Raw genomic sequence first — 18,299 nt, forward strand, 5'->3', positions numbered from 1 at the left:
TCTCATGATGGAACCTGCACTGACAGAAGACGGAGGTGGGGAACGTTTCGGAATTCAGGAAATCGGTGTGGGAGGTTTCTGTGGCCGGAAAGCAACATTGAAATGACCAATCGTGGTATGTATTTATAATACTAAAAAACAAAAACAAAAAACAATACACGCAAAAAATACTCAAGCTTAGAGGTAAAAACTCAAATAATAAACATCTCTTATTTGCTCCCTTCTGGTCTCCTAAATATACCATCACAAGTGTTTTTATTTTATCTGTTGAGGTGCCAGAAATCTTGAGCGGACAACTTCCTGTGTTCTCTTGCCTGTGCTACTGTGTTATCAGTTATATTCATCCAAACTTTCTCTGGCGGACTACAGAATTCTTTCTCTCGATGTTATTAAGTGAAAAGGGAATTGTTCTGTAGGCCTAGGGTGACAACGCTGCCACTCCAGAGATACAGTACAGGAAGCGAGCGCCGTCACCCTGGGACAGGAAGTGTGCTACTCCCACAGGGGATAAAAAGAAAAACTAAAGCAGCCACCACATCTACGGGGGAAACAAAAAGGAGGAAGAAGCGCAGATAAAAAGGGGGTGGAGCAGAGGGATGACCTCCGCTCCACCCCCTTTTATCTGTGCTAGGTCATCGAGCTTCTTCCTTCTATTTTGTTTTCCTGTGAGCACAAACGTCGGACACCCCGGTCCGCACACACCAGGAGCAGCACACCGGCATTGAAACCAATCCCACCCCTCTGGAAGAGCGCTCACCAGCTGGACCTGTCCTTCACAACTTTCACACCACATCTATGGTCTGGCAAGCTGCAACATATATTCATTTTTGTACTTGGCTTTAGACATTAGGGATGCATTGAAATTTCAGCCGAAAATGGTATTGTGGTCAAAATGCTGATAGCACCAAAACAGTGCCGAAAATGTGGTGCAGCCCCAGCTTCTCTCCTCCCTGCTGGACACCGGCTGCAAGCTTCGGTCTGTGACCCCTCTGATGTTCAGTGCCATCACCCAGCAGGAAGGAGAGAGCTGAGCGGGCGATACGGGTAGAAGAGATTGGCTCCAGTGACAGGCGGGAGGGGGCGGAGCAGTCAGGATGGAGAGCGGAGCACAAACACCGAGCGATCGGTGCTGACCACTCAGTGTTTGTAAATGACTGGGGACATAGTGATTACTATTTCCCCAGTTATGACTGAACAGGAAGTGCTATAGATCACTTTATGATAGTTTATGAACGGGGACATTGTAAATATTTACTATCAACTCAGTCATGAATGGACCGGAAGACTCTCTACATGAATTAACAGGAAGCAGATCAGTACAGAGTCTTCCTGTCCATTCATGACTGAAATCATGGTAAATATTTACTATCTCCAGATTGTGAATGAACAGGAAGCCTCTGTACTGAGAGCTTCCTGCCCATTAAGTGCTGGGGCTGCAGAAAAAGAAACTCAGGACTCTTGTGTCTTCGTTCTCTTTTTCTATTTTAAAAGGGAAATATCAGGGGTCTGTTTTAGCTGGAATGAAGAATTAGAACACCTGTCAGCAATAAAAATCTGTCCCTGCCCCCATAAGGGAGATTCACCCTCTCTCTGTGTCCTGGTAAGCACTGACGGTGAAAGAAAATCCCAAATTTTGGGTTGTCACCTGAACAGGAATAGATGGGAAATCTTCCAACGGGGACACTAGTTCTGGTGACCCTGCTGACCACCAGGCATTTCCCTTTCTTTTCTAGGTGGGATTTCCTCTTACTTCCTGTTATGGCTATGGGACAGGAAGTGAAGTGAACTCTCCCCAATGGGACAGATAGGAGAATAAAAACAAGCCAACAAGGATTATAAAGTATCAAAAAATAATAATAATTTGGGCTTCAATTCTATTTTAACACACCGCAAAGTAAACGGGCCCGGGGGAGGGAGGGGGTTATTTTAAAGCCATAAGTGCCAACCCGCTTTATATAAAACAAATATTTATAAATTCCACAAATCTATCCAGAAAAAAAACAAACTGGTACTTTTACTTAATTCAAATACAATTTTTTTGCAATTTTGGCTTTCTAGACCAGAGTCTAGGACTAGAGTTCCACCTGCCCGAGACAAGTGCTAAATCCTTCCCAAAATCCCAAATCGTTTAAAGGAGAACTATGGCGTTAAGGCTTTTCCTCATACACAAACTAGCGACCTCCCGTCACCCTAGGCTCAGTATACCGCGAGCCGTAGCTCGCGGTATACTGAGACGCTGCAGTATACTGCGAGCTGCTGCTTGCAGTATACTGAGACGCCGCAGTTGAAGCGGATCCCGAAAATTGTGCCGGGATCCGCCCAGCTGCGTGAGTGACAGCTGGTTCTGCCTATCTAGAGGCAGAGCCAGCTGTACCCGCCCCCTCCCCAGTCCGTTCCGCCAGTCAGCGCTGGCGGATCGGAGCGGGGGGATCCAGCCCCTCCCCTGTCACGGCAGAGAGCCGTGACAGGATCGAGAGGTGAGCGAACGCTGGTATGTGTTCGCTCACCTCCCGATCTACTGAGCCGACCTGTCACAGGTCGGCTAGAACTATGAGGTGAGTGAAAAGCACTCACCTCATAGTTATACTTTAAGATTCATTTTCAGCTTTGCTGAAAGACTCTTCATCCAGAAACAGCCTCAGGTATGCAAAACATGCCAAAGGCATTAGCTGATGTCTTTTGTGTCTGCTCCCGGACAACACGAATGACCTTGTACAACACAAAGGCCGAGGTTTAATCATTCCCACCCAGACAGGACAGCCGGGCTGAGAATTCCTCTGCGTGGCCACGGTGGCTTACCAAGCCAGAAAGGGAATGGTATTAGAGAGGGGAAGGATTATGTGATGGAAGGCAGTGGAATGAACACAGATATGACAATCAGCATGAGGTGACCTTCAGTCGTGATGAACTGCACGCTCCTGAATTTCCTGCCAATGCAATGAAGTATACAACAGTCTGAGACACTCTGCCGATGGCCGATTAAAGTAGATATAAACCCAAACTGCATGGCATTTGACTTGCTAAAGCTCTGTGTATTAAACGGTTAGCACCTAGTTTCCGTCTCCGCACTGCTCAGTCTTTGCAGCCACTTCCTGTGTGCATGCACCCCAGCAATGGCTACATGGCGGGTATCCTGATGATCGGGCTGTCCCTAGGTATTCGCCACCTGAGGCAATGTTGTTGGGGGGTATCTGCTGGCAAGAAATGGTCATGGGGGTAAAGGGGACGACACTGAACTACACTGTCGGTGGGTCCTACCCAGCTCACGGACTTCACTGGTTGCCAGGACTTGGCGGACGCAAGCCAGAAGAGCGTCCTGCTCAGCTCCTGGTAATGTTAGTGAGCCAACCGGGAAGCCACACAGTCACAGGTTGGGATGAGCTCTTAGCAACCCGGGACGCTATTGCCCACCCCATGCCATCCCCACTACCCCGCCCAATGAGATGATGCCTGGGGCAAGCTCTCTCAGGCTGCCTCACTGTAGAGACGACCCTGCCTAAGGGTGACAACAGTGGATCATGTCTGTGTAATGTGTGCTAAAATGGCCATTTGTGACCTCTATCGGAAGCCCAGGGTGTGACAGGGTGACCTTAGGAGCACAACTGGAAGACAGGGACAAAGCGTTGTCATGTTATAACAGGAAGTGTGTGCCTTCCGGGTTGGATCACCATTTTTTTTTGTCTTTAAACAAAAGCTACAGATCTAAAAAGATTGACACCAACTTTTAGAATTATATTAACCCGTCAAAGCAAATGTGGGCAGCTCCAATTGTTGCGGACCCATGAGGCATTGCAAGACTGACAGCCACAGGCATGACTCCCAGAGGCAAGGGCATGCTGGGATTTGTAGTTAAAGCACAGCTGGAGCGCCGGAGTTGCTGTGTTATAGCTCATGCGAGTGATTTGGGTTTTGTTGCTCGTTAACTCTGGAAGAACACACTCAACTGACCGAGAAATGAGGAGGGACGGACCCTGGGGGTGGTCAGGCTGTCTGCCCGCTGAACACTCTAACTTTACAAGTCTGTGTGTATACATTCCTGGCATGATATTGCGCAACATACAGAAACAAGATACTTTTTCCAAACAAGCTTCACCTGTTATTCACATGCTATCCTTGAGCTCCAGACATGCGACTTTGCCTAGATTAAGATGTCATCAATCTGCTGCAGGCAGGAGGAAGGATTTCCTCAGTCTACTACAGGCAGGAGGAAGCATTTCCTCAGTCTCTCTTCCCCCAGTGATCAGTCTACTACAGGCAGGAGGAAGCATTTCCTCAGTCTCCCCTCACCCTAGTGATCAGTCTGCAACATTGTAAATTTCTCGGGCTGGCGCATGCGCGCAGTTCAGATGTTCGGCCGGGAGAGGAGGAGAGACACAAGGTAAGTCTATGGAGCAGCGTGCACCCGCACAGACTCCGTGGGACATCAGAGAAGAGGAGGACAGAGGAGTCAGCGATGGATCGGAGACCCGCACCCAGCGCTGGAGGGACAGCTGAAAACTCCAGGAAAGAAGACGATTGGATTAAGAGGCATCATTTAAGGCAAGTCCCTACATACAGGGGAAAAAACATCGGACTTTAATGTCACTTTAAGTGCTTCATTTTTGGCTAGGGTCAAAAATAGTTACTCACCCAATCCCCATGGCTGAGCAGCTGTGAGCGCTTAACCCTTGCAGTGCAGGGGTAGCCCTGCTGCAAGGGTTAATAACTTTACCCGGAGTACATAGAGTCAGGCTGACCACACACCTATAGAATATATGCAGACTTTCTATGATCAGATGGAGAAAGTGCAACAGATTCCACTGTGTGGATGGAGGAATCTCCCACTGGGCCAAGCTTCAGTATCTTGCTTATCGGCCCCTCTGGCTCTCAAAATACCTGAACAATCTGATTGGATGCAGGCATTGCTCAGGTGTTTTAGCACCTCAGCCTAAGCCTGGGGTGGACAACTCCGACCCTGCAGCTGTTCTGGAACTACAAGCCCCATGAGGCATTGCAAGATTGACAGTCCTGTATAGGCATGACTGCTTGATGCCTGAATAAAGATGGCTCTGTCCCTCTTGAAATAAATTAATAAATCAGATGCAGCCGTTGTCAGGGATGAGTGCGATCTCTGTCAGAGGTAAAACCTGGAAGCGTTGCACTACTCATAATACGAAAAACATATCTGATGATAGTTCAAATTTAAAGCACTTTTAACAGAGTTTTTTCACCTCCCAGAACAATGTGAAGTTGAACGACATTGTTGCCAGGCTCACCATGTGACAGCCTTAGGGCCAGACACAACAATTTCCTGATTCAACACAATAAAAGCAGCCCAGCACTGAGTATGGGTTTCCTGTGTAAAGTGCGGTAATTGACACTCCCGGCTTTGAAATGGATGCTGGAATCTGAAGAGGAGAGCAGGAAGTTCATGCCGGAGCACGTTATTTGTCTTAGCAATACAGGATAACAATTAGGAAGTAAAGAAAGTCAGAGAGAGGAGGAAAGAGTAACAGTTTCACTGAAACAAAAAGACGAATGGCTTTTGTGTGCTTCCTGGAAGCTTAAAGGAGAACTATGGGGTTAGGGCTTTTCCCCATAGTTCTCCGAAGGGTAACGGGAGGATACAAACTAGCGCCCTTCCGTCACCCAAAGCTCAGTATATAGCGAGCTACAGCTTCCGGTATACTGAGACGCCACAGCTGAAGCGGATCCCGACAATTATCTCTGGATCCGCCCAGCTGCGTGAGTGACAGTTGGCTCTGCCTATCTAGAGGCAGAGCCAGCTGTACCCGCCCCCTCTCCTGTCCGTTCCGCCGGTCGGCGCTGAAATCGGACAGGGGAGGGGGGAATCCAGTCCCTCCCTTGTCACGGCTCTCTGCAGTGACAGGATGGAGGAGTGAACACCGGTATGTGTTCGCTCACTTCCCTATCTACTGAGCCGACCTGTGACAGTCTCATTGTCACAGGTCAGCTCAGACAAAAGGAAGAGAGTGGGGAGAAGGGAAGGAAGGAAGAGAGTGGGGAGAAGGGAGTCGGGGGAGTGTCTTGCCTTGCTGTGTCTGTGTGTTTGTACAACACACACAGCTTACTAGCACACACAAGGGTGGCTCCATTGGACCCTGCAAGGGAAAGGAGACACCCTAAAACAGGATATCAGGACCAGAACTCAGGTGACCAACTGATTCTGCAGGAAACACAACTTTTGAACGTCAAGAAACAGCATCCATTGTAAGTAGAGATGCACAGATTGGCTTCCTGATTGGCTGGGAAGCTGGCTCCATGCTCCGTCGTTACTTGGTGATGAGGGATCATGTAGCCGGTCTCCCAGCCAATCAGGAAGCCGGGCAGCGTGTAATGACTCACTGCTCGGCTTCCTGATTAGTCTTCCCGATGGCCAATGAGGAAGCCAGACGGAGCGTGACAAGGGATCATGGAGCTGGCTTCCCGGCCAATCAGAAAGCCGGGTGCCGTGTAGTGACTCGACGCCTTGCTTCCCGATTGGTCAAGAAACTGGCCAAATCAGGAAGCAAATCATTATCCCCCCGCCCCCCCTGGCTTCCCGATTGGCCAGAAAGCCGGCTCCATGCTTGGAGGAAACATGGAGCCGGATTCCCAGCTAATTGGGAAGCCGGGTGGCAAGTCCTTACATGCTGCCTTGCTAGTCAGGAAGCCAGGTGGTGAGTAATTACATGGCGCCTGGCTTCCTTAATGGGACTTCCGGTATCGGTAAAAAAAATATCAGTACTTATACCGAAAAACCGGTATCGGGGCATCCCTAATTGTAAGCGAGTTAAACAACACGTGAAATAAACTTTTTTTTACTTTAATATGACTTTAAATCTCCTCTCTCCAATGATCTAGGTTGTGGGCGGGCCCTCGCAGTCCTTACATGCAAAGCTGGACCACAGGCCCTGCACCGTATGTGATGACAAAGTGTGACTGCTGACCGGAGTGCACCCCCCCAAAAAAAGAGGCTACAGGGGGCCGGTGGTTGCACAGTATAGTGGAAGCCTGCCAGAGCAAGGAATAAGCTGAAGTAATAAATTGTACTCCTCTACCCCTAGACTTGATTGTCATTAACCCCTGAAGTGCAGAACATCCCCATTGCAAGGGTACTTTTTAATAACATGCCGGGAGTTCAGCTTCACCCTTCCAAAGAAGCAGAGATAGCAATGGATGGCCTCCCTCTGAGAATAACAGTTGTCTGGGCTTCATGCTGATGCTCATACTTCATTACATTAGTCAATGACCCAGAACAAGTAAGAAGATAAGGATGTCTGACATTCCTGACAGTGAGATCTGTGACTCAGAAAAAAGTCCGGCCATACACAGATTTCTTTCCTTCAGCCTGCAGGGTAAATGAAATAAGTCTAACACGATCCTCCATCCGCGCTACACAGCCTGGACAGACGGATCTCCCCTGCCAGGCTGTTGTAGTGTGACAGCCGGTGCCTGCCACTGTAAGAATACACGGGCTAGTGTGACAGCCGGTGCCCGCCACTGTAAGAATACCAAGGCCGTTGTATTGACAGCCGTTGCCCGCCACTCTAAGAATACCCAGTCTATTGTATTGTGACAGCCGTTGCCCGCCACTGTAAGAATGCGAGGGCTATTGTGATAGCCGTTGCCTGCCACTGTAAGAATACCCGGGCTATTGTAGTGTGACAGCCGGTGCCTGCCACTGTAAGAATACCTAGGCTATTGTAGTGTGACAACCAGTGCCCGCCACTGTAAGAATACCCAGGCCGTTGTTTTGCGGCACCTGAACAGTAACTGCAGCTAATTGGCTGACAATTTTCCACCCACCATTGAATAATCGACATGTTGAGCTGGGTGGTGCCGGAAGTGCCACACACAGCTCGGATTTTGGCCGAGTCAACTGGATTCAGCCAAAATTTGAGCAGTGTATGACCAGCTAAACGTTTTTATGCCAGTAGGGTCAGCATGGCAGCCAGTCAACTAGCATTGTCAGAAGGTTGAAGCGGCAGCACCTTTGACAGGTTTACCTGAAGGTTATGTTAGCGTGTCCCTACACTAGGACCTAAAAAGGTCATATCCCAAATATTTTCTAAGCCCCCAAAATATTAAGCCCTGAAATACATACGGAGATCCCAATTATGTGTTTAATTAGATCAGATTGATGTAAACGCTGACTATGAGATTAAAAGATATTTAAAAAAGGATTCATGATCTATTAAGTATATAAAAATCTTCATTAATGATTATATAATAAAAAGATTAAAATTAAACAACAACAAAAATGTGTGTGTGGGGGGTGAAGAAGTAGCTTTAATAAAAATGTAAACGTTTTCAACATTACAGACGAAATCCCGTCCATCACAAATTGCCGCTAGATATCTTAGAAGAAACAATTTTGCCAAAATATTTAGGAAGTGTGAACAAAAAAATTGGAACATTTAAGGACTTGTTGACACCATTTTCTGGTCCCGATCTGCAGACGTGGTGCAATCTGTGCATCGCGTTTTTGATGCGTTTTTACCGCATTCCGGACGCGTTTGTTTTTTTGGGGGTGTGGGGGGGATTGTCAGTATGCATATTCTTGCTCTGAGGTCACTTCCGTCCTCTCCTTATGAGTACTTCCCTTTGTGTATGTGGAGCAGGACTACACTTTTTTTCCAGTTAGCTGCAGTGCGTTTTCCTTGCGTTTTTTATGCGTTCGTGCGCGTTTCAGACCAGAAAAAATGTGACATGCAGTATTTTTTCTGTCCGGAACGGAAAGCACTGCGCTGGTGTGAACTGGAGCCCAGAAAAAACATAGGGATACATTGAGATGCGTTTTTAGTGCAGGAGCTAACTGTCCTGGTCTAGACAGAATCCGGACATCGTGTGAACAAAAAAATTGCAACATTTTCACAATGACAAAACAGCGGCAAAGGTCACCAACATGAAACACAAACAAAACTACCAAATCCTTACTCAGAGCACAACCAAACCCTAAAAACAAATGAGGAGGAATGTACTTAAAAGGAGAACTATTGCGTTAAGGCTTTTCCCCATAGTTCTCCTTAGGGTAACGGGAGGACAAAAACTAGCGTCCTCCCGTCACCCTAAGCTCAGTATACTGCAAGCTACAGCTCGCGGTATACTGAGACACCGCATTCGGTACAGATCCCGACAATTATGTCTCGATCCGCCCAGCTGCGTGAGTGACAGCTGGTTCTGCCTATCTAGAGGCAGAGCCAGCTGTACCCGCCCCCTCCCCCGTTCATTTCGCCAGTCAGCGCTGGAGGATAGGACAGGGGAGGGGAATCCAGCCCCTCCCCTGTCACGGCTCTCTGCCGACACAGGATCGAGAAGTGAGCGAACGCCGGTATGTGTTCGCTCACTTCCCGATCTACTGAGCCGACCTGTGACAGTCTCATTGTCACACGTCAGCTCAGATTATGGGGCTGAGTAAAAATCACTCACCTCATAGTTCTCCTTTAAAAACAAAACAAAACACCACAACATGCATGTCCTTTATTCCTACAGGTGTCAAGTATGCAGACACAAAAATATGTATTTAAATCAATATTCCAATTCTTTTAAAGTGTTTCCTTGTTGACAGCTTTATATATTGTTGCCAAACAACATAAAACAAAACGGGGGAAAAAAAAATGCATAAAAACAGACACAAGGAGACTGATAAAAGAAAAAAGGAAAAAAATAAGTAAATAAAATGTGTATGTCCGGTCTTTCTATACGTGACATGTACACAGACACTGAAAGGTGTTTAATTAAACATTACAACTGTTTCACGTTTCCCATCGATCGCAGAAAACTATAAAGTAAAACTGAAGATAAAATGTATAAAAATAGAAAAAGACAAAAAAAAGACAGACTGAATATTACAAAAATAAATAAATAAAAGGGAGTTCAGGATCAAAAAGGGGTAGTTCTACATTTTTAAACAAATGTAAAGAGTTCATATTAAAAATGTCACATAGGAAAGAGTATTTAGTTAATTAGAAACAGAAGGGATGACTGAAGAACATTTGTACATATGTAAAGCAGTGCAGGGAGCGAGGGAGCAAATGCACACATGTAAAAGGGGTACTGTTGAGTTGAAGTGGAGAGGCTGGAGAAGTGAAGTGATTACAATGCAGACCACCCTTCCTGATGTGACGATCCCTCAACAAAGGCGGTCATGAGGACCGCACACCGACTCTTCCCGACTTACAAAGTAAACTTTTTTTGGTTTTGGAAAGTTTCAGCACACAAACCCCCCCACCAGGAATGCCAGCACTTGGAAGATGAACAGGACGCCGCCGACCAGGCACAGCTTCTTGGTGCTCATGTTCTCGATGATCGCCCCGGCCATGGCTGCGGATTGAGCGGAGAGCTGGAGAAGTCAGCGGAGGGTTCGGAGCGATCTGCTGCCTCCAGATTAATAGCAGGCGAGCCGCTGCCGCAGCCTCACAGTCACGTGACCAGGGCTACGCTGCGCCTCCCCTGCCTGCCTCCCCGGCCGAGTCCTGAGCGGTCTGCTGCAGTGCCAATCAGTGACCAGCACTGAGAACAACGACCACCCCGAGCCACTCAGTGACCAGCACAGAGAACACTGACTACCAGAGCCACTCAGTGACCAGAACACCGACTACAGCACTGAGAACACCGATTACCCCGAGCCACTCAGTGACCAGCACAGAGAACACTGACTACCAGAGCCACTCAGTGACCAGAACACCGACTACAGCACTGAGAACACTGACTGCCCCAAGACACTCAGTGTACAGAACACCGACTACAGCACTGAGAACATTGACTACCCCGAGCCACTCAGTGCTAAGCACTAAGAGTCCCAGACTAGTCAATGTGCTGGTCACTAAGAGTTACTGACTATGACCAGAACGCGACTACAGAACTGAGAACACCGATTACCCCGAGCCACTCGGTGACCAGCACAGAGAACACTGACTACGAGAGCCACTCAGTAACCAGCACAGAGAACACTGACTACCCTGAGCCGCTCAGTGACCAGAACACCAACTACAGCACTGAGAACACTGACTACCCCAAGCCACTCAGTGCTAAGCACTGAGAGTCCCAGACTAGTCACTGTGCTGGTCACTGAGAGTTACTGACTACCCCGAGCCACTCAGTGACCAGAACACCGACTATTCTGAGACTCTCAGTGACCAGCACAGTGACTGCTCTAGGACTCTCATTGTCCAGCACAGGGCACACTAACTACTCTGAGACTCTCAGTGACTAGCACAAGGCACACTGACTACTCTGAGACTCTCAGTTACCAGCACAGAGCACACTGACTACTCTGAGACTCTCAGTGACTAGCACAAGGCACACTGACTACTCTGAGACTCTCAGTGACTAGCACAAGGCACACTGACTACTCTGAGACTCTCAGTGACTAGCACAAGGCACACTGACTACTCTGAGACTCTCAGTGACTAGCACAAGGCACACTGACTACTCTGAGACTCTCAGTGACTAGCACAAGGCACACTGACTACTCTGAGACTCTCAGTGACTAGCACAAGGCACACTGACTACTCTGAGACTCTCAGTGACTAGCACAAGGCACACTGACTACTCTGAGACTCTCAGTGACTAGCACAAGGCACACTGACTACTCTGAGACTCTCAGTGACTAGCACAAGGCACACTGACTACTCTGAGACTCTCAGTGACTAGCACAAGGCACACTGACTACTCTGAGACTCTCAGTGACTAGCACAAGGCACACTGACTACTCTGAGACTCTCAGTGACTAGCACAAGGCACACTGACTACTCTGAGACTCTCAGTGACTAGCACAAGGCACACTGACTACTCTGAGACTCTCAGTGACTAGCACAAGGCACACTGACTACTCTGAGACTCTCAGTGACTAGCACAAGGCACACTGACTACTCTGAGACTCTCAGTGACTAGCACAAGGCACACTGACTACTCTGAGACTCTCAGTGACTAGCACAAGGCACACTGACTACTCTGAGACTCTCAGTGACTAGCACAAGGCACACTGACTACTCTGAGACTCTCAGTGACTAGCACAAGGCACACTGACTACTCTGAGACTCTCAGTGACTAGCACAAGGCACACTGACTACTCTGAGACTCTCAGTGACTAGCACAAGGCACACTGACTACTCTGAGACTCTCAGTGACTAGCACAAGGCACACTGACTACTCTGAGACTCTCAGTGACTAGCACAAGGCACACTGACTACTCTGAGACTCTCAGTGACTAGCACAAGGCACACTGACTACTCTGAGACTCTCAGTGACCAGCACAGGGCACACTGACTACTCTGAGACTCTCCATGACCAAATTAGTTGGGACTTTTGTATTTTGATGAAGATTGGGGCATGCCTTCTAATAGTGGTTGGTGACCCTAGTGTGCAGGGCCGGGCAGAAAGGACTTTTACCCTTTGTCAGGCTCAGGGGAACGCAGGATCCACTTAGTGATCTGTAATGTGACCCGGATTCTTAGGATATGACTCAGTTTTTGGGGAGAATTTACTAAAACTGAAGCAGACAGAACCTGGAGAAGCTGAGCAGAGTCACCGATCAGCTTCTCTCTTCATTTTCAGGTACGGTTTGAAAATGAAAAGCAGAAGTTGGTTGGTTGCTGCTGCAGATTCTGTCAGCTTCCCTCTTATCTCTCACCCCGACTAACCCCTCCCCCGTGTTCTAGGGAGCTGGCAGCCCCAAAGTTTCAAAGAGAAGCATAGAGACGGCTTTCCCGCTAATCAGGAAGCCGGGCGCCACGTCATTACACACCGTCTGGCTTCCTTCATGGGACTTCCGGTATCGGTATTCGGTATCGGCGAGTACTGGAAAAAAAAATACCGGTACTTGTACTCGATGCAGAAAAAGCGGTATCCGTGCATCCCTAGGATAAAGTATTATTAATAATATAATTTCTAATACTTGTATCCCCGGCATTGCTCCCTCGCAGTGTACTGACTATGCTGGCACCCCTCCTGCTTCCTGTCCTTGATTTTGATATTCTTCATGTTGGTAACAATGACACGTGTTGTCACAGATGACACAACCAGAGAGAGTTCATCTTTATGTCCTGCCTGAGTGTGCCGGGGTTCAACCTTCACCCTCCGACCTGCAGGACACACGTAGGCTTGTCGTTTGACCACGGCTAATGAACCAGTTTGTCTAAACCCTGACCGGTCTCCTCCACGGCGAGGCCAGGCATCGCAGAGCGTTCCATCCTGGGGACTCGCATTGTTGCAAATTTGTCTCGCGTTACCAAAGGGCAGAATTGATGGCTGTTTTCTCAAATATCCGGAGCACTGCAATGAGATCATGTCTGAGACTTATAGCACACGTTTGTTACGCAACGCGGGCCGCACACTCTCTCGTCAGAGGCGTCTGAACTGACAAACGGGAATACGGTTGTGACACGCACTTTAGCAATGCTGCTGTCGCAAAAGCGAAACATCTGTGCGATGAGGCTCTGATGGAAGCAGTAGCAGTGTTCTCTCTCGCTTTTTGTCAGCTGGGTGGGATAAAAGAGTAGACCAAAAAAAAAATTAAAAATGGAGTGTGAAATCATAGAGAGCCCATAAACACCACTGAGCTTTGGGGTAACGCAGACAGCGCAACGCACTTTATCAGGAGTCAGGAATTATAATAGGAAGATATGACTCTTGGAGTATCCAAGGCACATCAATAGACTCGTGCACCATGCTCCAACTATAACTAAAATATTACTTTTAAAGTGACACTAAACTCCGGAGTTAAAGGAGAATTATGAGGTGAGTGATTTTCAGCCTCATAATCTGAGCCGACCTGTGACAATGAAACTGTCACAGGTCGGCTCAGTAGATCGTGAAGTGAGCGAACACATACCGTCGCTCGCTCACTTCTCGATCATGTCCCTGCAGAGAGGCGTGACTGTCACTCACTGCTCCCTGCAGGTATTTCCCCGCTCCGATCCTCCAGCGCTGACTGGCGGAATAGGACGGGGGAGGGGGCGGGCACAGCTGGCTCTGGCTATAGATAGGCAGAGCCAGCTATCAATCCCGCAGCTGGGTGGATCTGGACAGCAATGTCGGGATCCGTTCTGGCTGCGGCGTCTCAGTATACCGCGAGCTGTAGCTCGCGGTATACCGAGCTTTGGGTCACGGGAGAACGCTAGTTTGTGTTCTCCCGTGACCCGTAGGAGAACTATGGGGAAAAACACTGACCTCATAGTTCTCCTTTAAACCTTAACATTTATTAAAGTACCTTCACTATTACCAACAATGTATCTTATTTGTGTATCACTCGGCTGTAGATCCTCCAATCATGTCTGAATTGGTGCTGACACTGTTCCTTCCTCAAGCAGGGTGGCTACTTGTGTTCCCCATGGTCCCTGTGTGTGTTGTAAAGTAGTCACCGCTCCAAGCTCACTCCTGTGATGGACTACAATCTCAATACAAATCAGTAAACTGAACATGAGATTGTAGTCCATCCCGGGAGCGACCTTGGAGCGGTGACTACTTTACAACACACAGGGACCATGGGGAACACAAGTAGCCCCCCTCCAGAAGGAAGGACAGTGTCGGCGCCAATTCACAGATGATTGGAGGATCTACAGCCGAGTGATACACAAATAAGATACATTTTATTTAATATTTAGGCCTCATACAGACGGCCGTACACGTCCATGCGGCATGCATGCCCATAAATGGGCCCATCCCGGGACGGACAGGTGCTGCATGTGATTGTGCGCAGCAGCCTGTTCTTCCCTATGGGAGGATGCAGCTGTATGCTGTCATAAGCACACCAGAGCTGCACCTCCGTGCGGGTCCACACTTAGATGCACACTGTCTGCGTCCAAGTGCAAACACCGGACCCGTACGGATGTGTAGTTCGGGTGTGCGTACTACAGCGTACAGCCGCATCCTCCCATAGGGAAGAACAGGCTGCTACACTGTGGTATGCACACCTGAACTGCACATCCGTGCGGGTCCGGGTGTCTGCACATGCTTATGACAGCGTGCAGCCACGTCCTCCCATAGAGAAGAACAGGCTGCTGCGCGCAATCGCACGCAACACCTGTCCCTCCTGGGATCGGCCCGTTTACAGGCGTGCACACCGCATAGACGTGTACGGCTGTCTGAGTAAAGCCTTAAGGTACTTGAATGTGTTTTTAAGATTTAACACCTGAGTTTAATGTCACTTTAAGATGGAATGACCCTTTAAAACATGGGTAGGTAATCTGGGCATTTCATCTGTGGTGAAACTACAAATCCCATAATGCCTTTGAGAGTCATGTCTGTGGCTGTCACTGTTTTGCAATGCCTCATGGGACCTGTAGCTCCACAACAGCTGGAGTGCCGAGGTTGCCTACACCGCTGTAAAAGGTAAGGATGCCGGTCCGTCACTGTTGTATGAGTGTATAAGGACGCAACTCCATTTTTATTGAGATAAAAGTACATTTTTTAATACTGACAGGTCACGTTTTATAACCTAAAACTACAAATTCTACTTGTGTTGAACCTTTATGATTCTACGTTGATGTGATACTGATTATATGTCACATCAATTATTTATGAAAGTGGTGTTTTCCATAAACTAGAAACTAATTGAGAAACTGCATCTAAAATAGATGAAATGTATTTATTTTCCACTTTAATATGCAAATCATAATTGGGTATATAGAGATCCACGATCCCCGGGGACGCCATTGTACGTTTTTTTTTTGCACCAATGCAAAGTGATCCGTTTGCATTACTGCATGAAGCTTTTTTTTCCTTTCAGGTCTGTTAGCATTCCGGACCTGACTTTGCGCATGATGAGAGAATTCCACGGCTCTGGACTCTTTCCAGGACTTCAAGAGGACACAGCGAGTAGACTCTGCCAAGCATTTGCCATCTAGCAAAATGACTCTTTTGTGAAATGAGGAACACCGGCGTTAACCCCCTGCTGGGACGCGCAGGAGTCGGGGAGCAGTTATGATTAAACGGAGCGGCAAATGATACGTTTTTTTCTGGCTAATGAGCGGACGTTGGCAGGGGAGACCTTGCGGTGGCAACGGCTGGTGACAGCAACCAGACCAATTAGACTGGGTATCTTTGTTATGCGCGGTTCCCCGTCCTCGCTTCTTATTAATGAAGTCATGAATATTCCCAGTCAGTGAACCCGACAGAAATAATTACAGGCTTTCTGAAGCCACAAAGCAGAGTCTTACGGGAAAACGGGCTCGGGGGAGGCGGTAATTTTCCACTGCGCTTCTTGTTATCTGCGCGGTAGATGGCGCTGTGACTATATCAAGGCAGATTGGCCAACCTGTACACTGATAACCTGCATTAAAGGAGTTGTAAAGCCCCAGCGTAACCTCTCCTGTTATGACATCAGCATGGTAATAGGAATACATAGTAGAGATGTTTCTGATAATGCAATCAATGCTTACTTCAAAAATCCCTTTTATGTAGCATGTGCTGCATTTTGTCTGCCTATCACTTCCAGCAACTTCCTGGACTCCCAGTGTTCTTTGCATCTCTTTCACTGCTGCTTGATGTGATGCAATCAGGACTTCTCAAGACTACATTTCCCATCATGCATTGCTTCCAGCAAGCAGTGATAATATTACATTGTTCAGATCTAGTTCTGTGTGAGAGTGGTCACCTTAAATATATAAATAAGATACATATAATTAAGATATATATATACAGTGGTACCTCGGTTCATGAACTGGAAGTTCGTCAAAATGTTGCCTCTGTTCGCGAACTCTGCCTGGGGTGACGAACACGACCGCCGCCATTTTCCCTGCTCTGACACATGGTCGTGACTTCCCGTACTCGAGATTGCGGTCTCAGACAGGGCTGTGGACACATACTGTGAAGCTTTTTTGTGTGCTTTGTAGCACAGTACTGTACAGTATTACTGTATTCAATCCAGCATGGCTCCCAAGAAAGTGCAGAGCAAGCATGGTGGGAAAAAGAAAGAGCAGAGAGGTGACAAGAATGCGCAGAGCATTAATGAAGGTGACAAGAATGTGCAGAGCATTAATGAAGGTGACAAGAATGTGCAGAGCGTTAATGAAGGTGACAAGAATGTGCAGAGCGTTATTGAAGGTGACAAAGAATGTGCAGAGCATTAATGAAGGTGACAAGAATGTGCAGAGCGTTATTGAAGGTGAAAAGGATGTGCAGAACATTATTGAAGGTGAAAAGGATGTGCAGAGCGTTATTGAAGGTGACAAGGTTGTGCAGAGCAAGAATGGTGGTAAAAATAAACTTGTGGTTAAATTTTATTTTTCCATATGGTTCAGAACGGATTAACCTGATTTGGTTCCGGTGAGTGTCGATGTTTAGCACATCATGTCCTATGCAGTGTATAGGATGCAAGGATGCCAAGGGACATTCCATCGCTGGAGCGCGGTATAAGAAAGGCTGGGAATGGTCTAGGAGCCAGCTGGTATTGCGGTTCAGTGATTATAACTCCGTTATTCTAGTCCCCTAGACAAAATGAGGACTTAAACCTCGCAGTGCCGGGGTCGCCCCACTACAAGGGTTAAGATTTTATTTGCTCAGGGTTATGTTTTTGTCTATTGCAGGCTGTGTGAGGTTCTGCTTACTGATGGAGACTTTTAATGTTGCACTGTCAATGTATGGATTAAATAAAAATACACAGATAATTACAAATATGGATTAAATAAAAAAATAAAGGAGCTTTTAAAAAAAACATTTTTTTTTAGAAAACATGATTGAAGTCACAAGTGCGGATTATTTTGTTGGAAAGTTAAATTATTGAAGGCAGAGAACTAGCATGACATCTAGGCACCTCATATTCTCAGTTATTTAAGTCATTCTTATAACACTCTAATATTTAGGTAAGTCAGCAGGCTGCCTACATTTCTTTCAGCACATGTTTCCTTTAAAGAGAATGTATAGTGATTTTGTATCTATTTCTATTTTTTATTTTTTTATGTTCGGGGCTTAAAAAAAATCGATAAATATTTGTTGTTATTAATATTGCATGATAATTTTTTTGTTTTTCATTTCCTTAGAAATGAAATTAGAAAGGGCATTTATTATAAACTTTTAAGCAAAATACTGGAACTGGAATATATACAGTATGCTGGATATATTCAGTGTTGCCAACTATTGAATGGAATTCTTAATTCATTTTGTATGACATACTCCTCACTGGCTGTAGGTGTTTATGCAATAGATCATGATGACATTTTTAAACATTTTGTGTTCGTTCCATGTTAATTTAAAAGATCATCCAAATTTTTGTTTTACAGTTATTACTAGTCTGTTGTCTATTAGAACAGGAAGATGGACAATAATATCCTGTATATGAATGCATTTCTTTCTTTATCATGGTGAGGAATGAACAA

General features: G+C 46.9%; 1 protein-coding gene across 2 annotated transcripts in view; it reads right to left on the reverse strand.

Annotated features, from left to right (window-relative positions):
- Positions 1–10,343, reverse strand: part of WLS (wntless Wnt ligand secretion mediator) — a 38,382-nt gene extending 28,039 nt beyond the window's left edge. The window contains exons 1-2 of one of the 2 annotated variants that reach the window (XM_018567318.1): positions 10,205–10,343; positions 1,312–1,317 (exon numbers count right to left, since the gene is read on the reverse strand). In XM_018567318.1, the coding sequence (XP_018422820.1) occupies positions 1,312–1,317; positions 10,205–10,303 (105 nt within the window). In that variant the 5' untranslated portion in view covers positions 10,304–10,343. Of the gene's footprint in view, positions 1–1,311; positions 1,318–10,197 lie in introns of both variants that reach the window. The other variant, XM_018567319.1, reaches the window with a different exon arrangement.
- Between the last annotated feature and the right edge of the window lie 7,956 nt (positions 10,344–18,299).

The sequence above is a fragment of the Nanorana parkeri genome, unplaced genomic scaffold (genome assembly GCF_000935625.1).
Source record: "Nanorana parkeri isolate BGI_ZX_2015 unplaced genomic scaffold, ASM93562v1 scaffold1028, whole genome shotgun sequence".
Classification (NCBI taxonomy): domain Eukaryota; kingdom Metazoa; phylum Chordata; class Amphibia; order Anura; family Dicroglossidae; genus Nanorana; species Nanorana parkeri.